At 43.7% G+C, this 12,184-nt stretch overlaps 1 protein-coding gene across 3 annotated transcripts in view; it reads right to left on the reverse strand.

Annotated features, from left to right (window-relative positions):
- Positions 1 to 12,184, reverse strand: part of TTC38 (tetratricopeptide repeat domain 38) — a 38,952-nt gene that overhangs the window by 26,355 nt on the left and 413 nt on the right. Inside the window, exons 1-5 of one of the 3 annotated variants that reach the window (XM_075003351.1) lie at positions 12,007 to 12,176; positions 9,132 to 9,209; positions 4,991 to 5,072; positions 2,735 to 2,906; positions 1,788 to 1,961 (exon numbers count right to left, since the gene is read on the reverse strand). In XM_075003351.1, coding sequence (XP_074859452.1) covers positions 1,788 to 1,961; positions 2,735 to 2,906; positions 4,991 to 5,072; positions 9,132 to 9,209; positions 12,007 to 12,030 — 530 coding nt within the window. In that variant the 5' untranslated portion in view covers positions 12,031 to 12,176. Of the gene's footprint in view, positions 1 to 1,787; positions 1,962 to 2,734; positions 2,907 to 4,990; positions 5,073 to 9,131; positions 9,210 to 11,696; positions 11,742 to 12,006; positions 12,177 to 12,184 lie in introns of those variants that run through there. The other 2 variants (XM_075003369.1, XM_075003361.1) reach the window with 2 other exon arrangements.

Here is a 12,184-nt window from a genome sequence, read left to right on the forward strand (position 1 = left end):
AACCAGCTTTCTTTTTCCCATCAAATACTAAGGCACACGTTGAGCCCACAACAAAAACCAGACCTTTGTGAGAAAGAGAGTAATCTTATTTTTTAATGGAAAACAATTAACTGAATCCCAGAGCTGTCATTCCTCATCTCTGCTTCCCTCTTTTGAAGTCCTGCACTTTAAGTGACCCCACTGAAGTTAATGGAAGCCTCTTCAGCTTCTGCCTGCCTATAAAACTAAATGATGGCACCAAAGATATATCTAGGATTATTCTAAAAATCTACACAAAATTTATAAATCTACCCTAACTAGGGATGTTAAGGGTTAACCAATAAACCTCACTCTATGGCTGTGGCCACAGTTTGCCAAAACTTCGAAATGGCCATGCTAATGGCCAAATCGAAGAATACTAATACAAATACAAATTGAAGAATACTCATGTGCTCTTCCTTTCCTTCTGAGGGTGAGGCAATAAAATAATGATTGGTGCTTCATGCTGCCCCAGTTCCTTCTAACTGTAGCAACAGAAGGTCAGGAACCTCTTCTGATTCCTTGTATCCACAGTACACCCTGGGCCGCTGCAGACCAGGACTGCTCAAGCCTTATTGGAGTGCCATCCACCTGCGGTGGGTGAGGGCTCACTTCAGCCCCCACTAGTTAACTGTAACTGTTAAGCCTTTTCCACTTTGGCTGTGACCACACTTGGCCAAAACTTCAAAATGGCTGTACTAATGGCCAAATCAAAGAATACTAATGAGGTGCTGAATTGAATAGTCAGCGCCTCATTAGAATGCTGCCAGCTGCGGCACTTCCAAATGCCACTTCTGAACATGCGCAGCTCAGCAGTAGCACTTTCAAAGCGCCGCAGCCGGCAGCATGGTAATGCTAATGAGGCACTGAATATTCAATTCAGCACCTCATTAGTATTCTTTGATTTGGCCATTAGTACAGCCATTTTGAAGTTTTGGTCAAGTGTGGTCACAGCCTAAATGGAACAGGCTTAACAGTTACAGTTGACTACTGGAGGCCGAAGTGAGTCCTCACCCACCGCAGGTGGATGGCACTCCAATAAGGCTGGAGCAGTGCTGGTCTGCAGCGGCCCAGGGTGTATTGTGGATACAAGGAATCAGAAGAGGTTCCTGACCTTCTGTTGCTACAGTTGGAAGGAACTGAGGCAGCAGGAAGCACCAATCATTATTTTATTGCCTCACCCTCAAAAGGAAAGGAAGAGCACATGAGTAGTTCTATCTAGAAATGCTATGAGACGGTTCACCAAGTAGGCTGCACTGGCTGTCACATCCCATAAGTGGGAAAACATGCAGGACTTTCAGAGGAACAGCTCAGTTATAAACAATTTAAGTTTGTTTATAGGTTATAGTAGGAAAGTTTGGTTATAGTAGGAAACCAAGAGATGCTCATTTTTAATGTGCATATTTTTAAAGTCAAATGGTTATTCAGAACTCCTTTATCTACTCTTAAACAGAGATTACAGGGATTATCTGGCATAACATACAGTCATGTAGCACCTTAGAGACTAACAAATTTACTAGGTCATGTGCTTTTGTGAGTAAGACCCACTTCTTCAGATGACTGAAGTAGGATAAAATAGAATCCAGGGTTTAGATAACAGAGAGAGGGAAAGGAAGGGGCAAGGAAAGGTGTTACCTGTCACTATCAGGGTTTGTGCATTGCCCCTACAGACACTGCTGACCAGAGACATCTGAATTTATGCATACAAAGTACATGCACAGCAGAAGTGGAGATCCACAGAAAACATCTAAATATCAATTCTTGCATACCTACTAAGAGGAATATTAGGTGTCCAGTGAGGATATACACGAGCAACAGAGTCTCGCATTTGTGTATGATATCCAAGATAAAAATAAGTGTCATGGGCAAATTTGAGAGCTAACATGTCAGTTGGATGGTCCTGCAGAATCCTATCCCATATGTCACAAGCTTTAGGAAGACACCTACAAGGCAAAACATTAATCACTGACATGGCCAACACAACTGAACTACCTGAATCTAATATTATCTCTAAACTAATACTACTGTCAAAGTGAAAATCTTCTAACAATTTCCTAGCTTGAAAAAATACTTTTGAGTATACATGATTGTACGATGAAGACTGTGCCAGGTAAGTGGCCCCCATGCCCTTCCTTCCCAGACTCCCACCCTGTTCCTGATCCCCCTGCTGCCAAGACCCTGTATCCCTAGCCCACTCCAACACCCTCCCTTCTATCCAGAATCTACATGTGCAGCTTGCTCCTGCACTGTCCTGCCTTCCCAGATCCTGCACCCTTATCCTCATCCCACTTCCTGGAAGTCCCCTCCCACACACTGAAATCCTCATTTTTGGCTCCATCCCAGGGGAGTCCAGAAAATCTACTAGCCCCAAGCCTCCAGAAGTGTTAATTCAGCTTGTGGGTAGGCCCTGAACCTCAGTTTTCCCTCCCCAACCACAACTGGAGGAGAGTGAAGTGTCTTTTTTTCTATTTTTCAGTCAGAGAACACCTGTGCTGAATCTCCAAGATAAAAGGAAGAAATACCTCTTGCCAGCTGCACTACTGAATGGCATTTTTTCCATTCTAGATTAACCATTTAATCATTTAAATGAGCAATGAAATATATCAACAGGACAGTAAATTTGTGAACAGAAATGGCAACATGCAGTCAAGCGGTGCATAGTTTGGATGACAAAACCAAACACTCGCAATCCCCTTCCTAAAAACCAACCTCTTACCCACTGGCAAACATGTCTAGTGCAGACACATGTAGTTTCTCCCTCTCAGTCAGTTGCTGTGATTCTGAGAGTGCCATCATCTTTTTCATCGCATTGTCCAGTTCTTTGTCTAACCGCACTGAACTCCCAGTGCCAATCAGAGCCAAGCCATTGGAAATCACACATCCCATTGCTGAAGAAAGCAACATGGAAAAATTTAGACACACAGAACTAAAGGTAATTCAACAGCTGTAGAAGCTCTAGGCTAACCTGTTAAGATATATTTAAATGAGAGCTAAAGGTAGTAGTAGATTGCAGTAATGCTAGAGACTGGTTAGGATCCCATAAAAATACCAAGCAACTAAATAAGAGTCATACATTAAGAGCTTGTAGCACTGCAGTGAAGACTCTACCTATGCCCAGGTGGTAACCCTACAGGTGGTAGCTAGGCAGATGGAAGAATTCTTCCATCCACCTAGTGCCAACTTCGTGAGGGGCTAGATAGGTTTAACTCTATTGTTTGAAGTACCAATGTTTCACATCCCTGAGCAATGCAGTTATACTAATCTAATCTCCTTGCACAGAACAGGCCTAAGTTACCAGCAAGAATCTAAAATTTTTGTCTTCAGTGGATCTTTTACTTTCAAATCTTTCTTTGACACCCCTCTGCCTCCTAAGCTACAATCTTGTTCCTAGGAACAATTAACCAATGCTGCCTCCGTCCCCGCTTAATTAGAGCTTTTGACTCTAATCTTTTGCTGTACTCTGTAATGACACGTACAACAGGATGGAAAGAAGATTAGAGAAACCATTTTAGGAGAAGCCAGAGGCAGCCTGAGATAAGAATTAACAGTGTGCCCAGCACCAGAATAGCAGGAGATTAAACTACCCAAGTGCAAGTTACTTCTAAGAGAGGTGATTCTTTCTAAGAGATGCAACAACAGGAACTTAATTTTACTGATAATGAATGAAAAGAGGAAAAGTGGATGAGCAAAAAGGTGGGGCATAATGTGGTACAGGGCTTGTGGGTTGTAAAGCCACTTCCACTTGCATTGTCTGTGAGCGTGATTCCCAGCTCAGGTAGACAGACACACTCTAGCTCTGCATGAGCTAATACCCTAAAAACAGTAGTGTAGCTGAGAGACGGCTAGCCATCTGAACACAAACCCATCTGGAGGCTGCAGGTACATAGCCAGCAGCTAGCCTGAGCCACCATGCATGCTACACCCAGCTACACTGCTATTTCTAGCATTCTAAGTCAAGCAGAATTAATACACACGTGTCCACTCAAAATGGGAAGCACACGTCCCAATGCAGCATAGAACTACACACAGAAAAGCAAAATCCATTGAGGTTGCAAAGGGCCAACTACTTCTTCCCATTGTACCTCTCCTGCCTTCACACAGGATTTCTCCTCCCCATCCCCCAACATTCCTTTCTAGGGACAAGCCTTTAAAATTTGGCAAAGCCAAACACCTGAAAAATTAAAGATGCTCTTCTGCAACTGGAAGGCCCCCCCCAATGGTTTATTAAATCCTGGTACATTCCCTGCCTTGTTATTTCTGCATAGATGTAATGTTAACACACACTGCCCAACAGAGTGAATCCATATTTGTCTTGTATATGTACAAATATGCCAAAGCATCTTGATGCAGTACAAGAGTGTGTAAAACAAATGGATGCTAGTTTTACATAAAGTGCATTGTTATAATGAATTTATTCTGTTTAATTAACTAAAACAAAACAAATGCCTGCAATTCTAAACCTTCATATTACAATACTTTCATCATCAGAAACCAACCAATGAATCCAGTCTGAGAGTCACCACTTTCCCTTCCATATACATTTCCTGGCAACTGGAAATTTCCTTTCATTAATAATATTATGTTTATACACCAGTAGGAGAAGCATGCAAAACATTATTTGTCTCCTCCAGTCTCTTTAAAGCCCTGATCATATGCCTTCCACAATAAGGTTGAGCTCCAATACCAAACTGCAACATGTACCACCAAGCTAACAGGACAGCTAAGATTTTTTTTTTCTTTTTAGTTGTTACACTTCTTAGTTCATACAATATCAATTTTCCATCTAATTTATTATTTCTCAGGATTCTTTTTAAATGATCATACTCAAGGGAAGAAAAGATGGCTGTCTAGAAAAAGTTCTACATTAAAACAAACATACACTAACCCAGCCCATCAGCTTGTATGCATGGAATAAATTAACCATATAAAAACTATTGTACAGTACATCAAACAATTAAAAAGTTGTACTTACTAAAAGTTGGATCTGCAGCATGTAACTTGGAGAGACATCCTTCAATGCCTCCTAGACTCTTATCATTGGTCCATTTAACATACTGTAAAATAAGTGTGAAAACTGACTAGAAACCAAGTGAAATTAAGTTTTTTTTCATAGTTTCAGTTGACTGAAATTTAAAAGTAAAAAAGATAAAAGGGTAAAACTTCCACTTTTTCAGCAGTAATTATCTCTGGCCTGGTCTACACTACAAAGTTAGTTCATAAGCCACATTAGCATCAGCATATTCATGCATATCAACAGTTAAATTGTCTCCAGACAACAAAAGCTCCCTGTTACAGTGATGTAGTAACACCATCTCCTGAACTGTATTGTGCCATGATTAACCTGCTGAGGCTGTTGCAGTACAAGTGTGGCCGCTATGTGACATATCAACCTTATCAAAACAAAAAGCAGTCAAGTAGCACTTTAAAGACTAGCAAAATAGTTTATTAGGTGAGCTTTCGTGGGACAGACCCACTTCTTCAGACCATAGCCAGACCAGAACAGACTCAATAAACTATTTTGCTAGTCTTTAAAGTGCTACTTGACTGCTTTTTGTTTTGATAGTGTATAGACTAGCACGGCTTCCTCTCTGTCACATATCAACCTTAGCAGACCTTCAACAGGTGTCCCATAATGTCCTACAACAGCTCTGGTCATGAAGACTGGAAGACACCTACTTTCCCTTTAAAACCACCATGTATTTTTGAAATGCCTTTTCCTGATTGCCCAACTGGTGAATACACTTAGCATCGATTCCATTGCATGTAACTGTGCAAATAGCCACGCTGGCTCCACTTGCAGGATGAGCTACTGCCTGAACTAGAGAGGTGTTGTATTTCCTGGGCCTGAGATAAGAGGATGCTGAGCAGACACAACTACAGACCAGTGGTAGAAACATGGACATCTACAAAAAGATTGCACAGGGGTTGAAAGTGAAGGAGTAGGATAAGCATCAGCAGCGCTGCTGTGTGAAAGTCAAGAAATTGTGGCACATGAATGACAAGACCAACGAGGTGAACATTCTGTCTGGTGCTGAGCTACAGACCCAGCAGTTTTTCCAATGAGCTACATGCTACAATTGGTGTACATCCACCAGCTTCCAGTATTGCCCTGTGGATACCTCTGAGACAGAACCTGAAAAACATCCCTGCCATGACCAGCAAGCAGGAGGAGAAATAGGGAATCCAATTATGTCATGAGCCGGAATCTTTTTGAGACTCCACCACAGTCAAGCCAGTCCTACCATCCAAGCATGGATAAGCCCCATACGGAGAGGGAACTCAAATAAGAGTGTGCATACATATTTCCTTAGATACTTTTTGAAAAGTGAAGATAGCACCTTGCGTAATCCCTGTGAGGACACAGATTATAACTTTTCACTGTTTTACTTGCATGAGATGAAGTACCAACTCTGCTTCTGCTGGTATGGCTATCTGCTTTTCATTCATCGATAGGATTGGCAACACTGGGCAGGGTGTATAGCCAAAATGGGCAGTATGGACTGAAATGCGCAGTATGTTTCCTATCTTTTTAGTTTTAAAAGTTCTGTTCCATTATTTTACTATAGAAATTGGTATTATCTTTGTTTTTAGTTGCACATTATTTTGCACTGTTTTTGGCATGCTAAAAGTTTCTATTTTTTTGGACTAAAGCAATCTGTATAGTTTCAGAACATACACTGAAGAATGCCTAGTACAAGTCAAAGCACCCACTACTACTAATTGGCTGGAAAACACAGAACTCACAGAATCAGCAAAAAACATGATTATATTGTTTGTACATTATAGTGTAATGGTCACAGGTACATTAAAAGACTGTGATGCGCAGAAATGTACATCAAGCAGCACACTATTCCTAACAGCCTTCCAAAACTTCAAGGTCAGGTAAAGCACAGTCCATTACACCATATTACTGTGGCTGACCACTAAAGAGCTTTTCAGGGCCTCCCTCCGCTACACAGCTCTGCACTGAGCAGTTCTAAAGGCTTCTTTCTGACTGTTTGAAACAGCAGACAGGCAAATAACCCTGATAACCTTTCCCCCTTTGCCTTGCACATATTACATGGACACAATAGGCACCTATAACCATGACATTTTTCTCACTAAAATCTAATCTTCTGAATAACTACCACCAATGTGTCTTCTATCTACTACAAGCATGTTCAGCTGTCGTTCTGCACCTGCTGAGCCAGTAGTTGAATCTTTTCCTCAGCACTGTCAAAGTGTGGCTTCATCAGCCAAGGCAGCAAAGAGTAGGGTTGGGTCCCCTTAGACCACTATGGGATTTCAACATCACCAACAGTAATCTACTGATAAAGAAGGAAAATTCTGGCTTGCATCTTTGTAAACAATCCTATGTTCTTAAAGATGCCAGCATCACATACCTTTCCTGACCAGCCCACACTGATTTCAGCAAAGTGCCCCCAGTGATCCACCAATTGCACAATAGAAAACAGCCCTATTCATGTAGTCTGTTTCAAGGAGGGTTAATGCCAAAATAAGGATGCACATGCTACTGCCAGAGCGCAGTTCAGGAACCCCACAGCTGCAAATTCATTAACTATGCTCTGTACATTGCCAAGAGTAAGTCCTGAGTAACAGGAGATGATTAATGGCCCTCCACCCTTTACGACAATAGCATCCACTGTGAACTTCAAAATTATTGCCCACTGACTGGTAGCATTCAGTGTGGCAAGCTTCCACAGTGCACTGTCAGCACAGGTCTCACTCTGGTATCTTTGCACTGGAAGGCTGGGGCAAGCTCAGCATTCACATTCAGAGTCATGGCCTTTCATATTCAAAAGTTTTGCAGCCACTATGTGTCATCCCAGACTTTTGCAGCCACTATTTGTCATCCTAAACCTGCATTACAGTGTAATCCAACTAGTCAGTGCTCATTTCTTAGATCCAGAAGTGGCATTACAACTTCCACAGATGCGTCACGGATGCCACCAACAACCCTAAATTGCTTTTTGCTATATATCTTAGTAATCTGTCCTCAAAGAAATCATCACATCCCCTCCTGTTACAGTTCTTCTTGCAGGTGTTCAAATACTGGAGGAGTGTTTCTCCTGTGGTTGTACTGTTAATAGTGCAGCACTCTGGGGTTCCTTGCTTCTGTCAGAGATAGCAGATACCAAAAGTTGCCAGACAGGTTGTGAGATTATTTTTTGAAAAAGGTGTGAAAATAATGGGACCTGAATGCATCATAGATTGGAGAAATTTGCAATATGGGAACTTCACCCTTTTGTTCCCAATCACTCCTTCATGACTTGTTTCTACCCCAGCATACACTGCAAAATTTCCCAAATAATAATGCAGTGGATGGTAGCCGGTTTCACATTCAATAGCTACTCGTAACACACCACACTTTGCAGCAACACAAGTAGTGTAGGTGAGTGTGTGCAATGCCAATGCACTTAGCCAAATATGCTCATATATGAGTGATATGCTAACTGTGGCAGCTTTATGGCAACAAAACTTGCCTTGACCAAAGTTTCTAGGACAGACAAGGCCTTCAGTGTCATCAACAACATACAAGTGAAACGCCGACAGACCTGGGTTGCCAGCCCCAGGGATAGAACCTGCACACATAGGGTCTAAAGCCCTGCACTCTACCTACCACATGAGCTAAAGGCCAGCTGGCTCTCAGCCAAGGCAGTAGAGCAGAGACTTCACTCACCCCAGATGAGGGTTCAGTACCTCTGGGTACCACATGCTTACCTGGGCTGAGGAAGCACATCCTGAGCTTAAGAGACCTTCCAGCAGTTCTTCCCAGCCAATGCACCAGTTGTAATGCTGACAGACCTAGGCTGCTGACCCCAGGGATAGAACCTACGAGCATAGGGTTGAAGCCCTGCACTCTACCACATGAGCTAAAGGCCAGCTGGCTCTCAACCAAAGCTGTAGAGCAGAGACTTCACTCACCCCAGATGAGGTCTCAGTATCTCTGGGTACTACACAAGGAATGCTGTTTCTTTACAAAAGAATTTTTTTAACCTGACTATCCTTTTGGTTCATAAAGAGGATAAGCAATTTAAAAATGAGCTACAACAAACACTTATTTTTATGCTGTAAGTCCATTCAAATCAAACTTTATCAAAACCCTGCCATACCTGAGTCAGTGTGGCATCAAACATTTTGCAGGCCTCATTGCTAGTGGTGGATAGGACGAGTCCAGAATCCTGCCAGGCCTGTATTTTTAAAAAAAAAAGTGAGACTATTTACTGAACAGCCTGGCTTTCCAGATGTCATATTAGCTAAGTGCTAAGAAGCAGAAGAGTGGATTTCTGGTAGATTTTATCTATCTAAAATTGACAGTAAGGTTGAGAAGCCACGTAAGTCTTTACTGAAATTATGTTTGAGGATTCTTCCTAATGTGGATAGAGAGGATGGAAAGGCAGTGGTGGAAGAAGGACAAGCGAATACGCATAAGACAGGAGTGGGCAAGATGTGGCCTGTGGGGCAGATCCAGCCTGCCAAGCCACCAGATCTGGCCTTAGGGCCGCCTCAGGCGCAGAGCACCAAGGTGCTGCTTTAAGCAGTTTCCTGCTCCATGTAGCTCTCTGTTCCGGACACTGGGCGTACTGGGAGGCTTTGCACACTGCTCCCAAACCCACTGTAAAATATCTTAGCTCCCATTGGGTGGTTTACAATTTCCAGCCAACAGGAGATGAGAAATTTTTTGCACGTGATTTGGAAGCAGTGTGCAAAGCCTCCCTGTCCCCTTGACATGTGGGGCAGAGAGCCACATGCAGCAGGGAACAGTTTTGAGTGGTCTGGGGCTGCAGCAGGCAGGCAGCCAGCCTGCTTCAGGGCCTTGCAGGGCTGCTGGTCAGAAGTTACTTAGGTAAGTCTCCTGGACACAGCCTGCCTCTGGCACTCCAGACCCTCCCTCCAATCTTCTACCCCTCCACTTTTGCACTTGTACCCAATATAACCCTAATCATCTATTCCCACAACCTCACATAACACTAACCCTCTGCCCCTCTTCCGGTGCCCATACCCCACATAACCTAAACCCTCTGCCACTCCTCCTGCATCCATACCTCCTCCCAGATGCCGCAGCCCAACCACCTTCCTTAGGTCACAACTCAAAACCCTCCACCCCTGTCCTCCGACCTAGGTCACAACCCCCTCCTGCCCTAGGTCACAGCCCAACCCCCACCCCCCTCTCCTGTATTCAGATCCTTGCCCCAGGACACAACTGCCTCCTTCATCCAAATGCCCTCCCAGACCCCACACCTCCATCCCAGATCCTACACATTCTCCATTAACACCATGGAAGTGTGCGGCCCTTGACCACTTTCCAAATTCTTAGAATGGCCCCATCAAAAATTATTGCCCACCCTGACATAACACTATATAACTGCTAATTACATGCAACAAAACTTTTAATTTTAGAAGCATTTTCTCTTTAAACCTCAGTAGCATGCTAGTCACTTCACTTCAGACACACACCTTTCAAAATGGTAAGTGACAAAATAAAATCCTTGCTTTGCTACCTGTGAAAACCAACAACCTCGGTGACACCTGGGGCCAATTACTTGCTGGCTTAAATCCACTGAAATAAACAGAGTCAACAACATCTGAGAATTTGTCTTAATGATTAATTTACAGGAGCTAGTAGGGACATTTGATTAGGTTAAGTTACAGCACACAAATAGTGAAAGAATTAAGCGGTGCACAGTTTCACAGATTATATAACAGACTCATTATATAAACTGCCTGGTAAACATCTCATTGTGACAGGAGATTATAAATAAACAGCAGTTTACAGCTAGAAAGACTGAAAGAACACTTCAATTATCTGGATGAAGTGATTTATGATTTACACAGATGTGGTGTTGGCTGTGTGACAAACAGCTTCTTGAGTGTTTTTAAGAATATTCTTAAAAGAACCCCGAGAATCAGATGAGAAATTCAGTGATCATTCAGAAAATCCCTACTCTGCCATTATATTGCCCATGCAATCTTAATTCTTCTCCCATGTGCATATGCATATATTCATCATACAGGCTGAACCTCTGATCTGGCAACCTCAGGATCTGACCAAATGTGAGAATTTGCTGAACCACAGGAGGTTCATATTGTCTAGCAGCATTACCAACACTTCCACTGCTTGCTAGGCTCTTACAAGACATTTAAGCGTAAATTACAGTTAAATACCAGCACTGAACACAGAGAGCCAGGACTGGTGGTTATAAACAAAGTGTATGAGATCACAAGAAGAGTTGACCACACCCATGAGAAGTGATCTTTCAGCTAAAATCACGTGGGATTAGAGCTGTTGCCAGAAGAGAGAGTGCTGGGTTAGATCAACCTGTATAACATATTATTCCTTTTGCAGAGGATGTCTGCATAAGGGAGCAGAATTAAGTTTGTACAGGAAAGCTTACATACAGGATTGATTTTGCAAAGTAAAAACCCATTATTGTAATTTTGCTTTTTCGTATGTAATCTAAATACACTAACGCCCTCCCACTTTCTGTCTCTATAATAATCTTACTAATGCTTCAGAAAACTTTGAGTGCCTCAGGGCCTTAAAGGTTCATGTCCAGCCCTTTTTTCTAGGACCTAATAATGCTACGCAAATGTAAAGACCTATGCAAGTAACTGCAGTCAAACCCCAAAAGTTCAGCGCCACACAATTCCCATCTAAAGATCTGAAAGCATTTCACCGCCACAAGTCAAGCCACAGCCCCCCGGCAGGCAGAGCTCATGCCCCGCTCTAAGCCGGGGAACCCGAGGCGGATGCGAAGAGCTTGCAAGAGACGGAGGTGGGATGGGACCCAGCAGTCCTGACCCTTCGCGCCGTCACCCCCAACGCCAGCGCGGCAGGCGCGGGGCTGTAGGGACAAGCAGGGAGCGTGGCGGGGCTGCTCCATTACCAGGGGAGGGTCTCTCAGGGGCTGGGTGCGGAGGCGGCAATTTCACCAGGGAGCAAAAGACCACAGGCCCCCAGCCCACCGCGCGGGCCGCCCCCCTCACCTTGCAGTCTCTTAGCGGCGTCATGTCTCCGGTGCCTTCTCTGCCTCGCGGACTGCGGACCCGGCCCGCCCCCAGTAGGGAGACACCACCCCAGGCGGCGCAGGGGGCGACCCGGAGCCAAGGACTGGCCCAGCCCAGCTACCCAGACAGCGCCTGCGGGCGGCCCCCAGCACGAAGG

The sequence above is a fragment of the Carettochelys insculpta genome, chromosome 1 (genome assembly GCF_033958435.1).
Source record: "Carettochelys insculpta isolate YL-2023 chromosome 1, ASM3395843v1, whole genome shotgun sequence".
NCBI classification, from domain to species: domain Eukaryota; kingdom Metazoa; phylum Chordata; order Testudines; family Carettochelyidae; genus Carettochelys; species Carettochelys insculpta.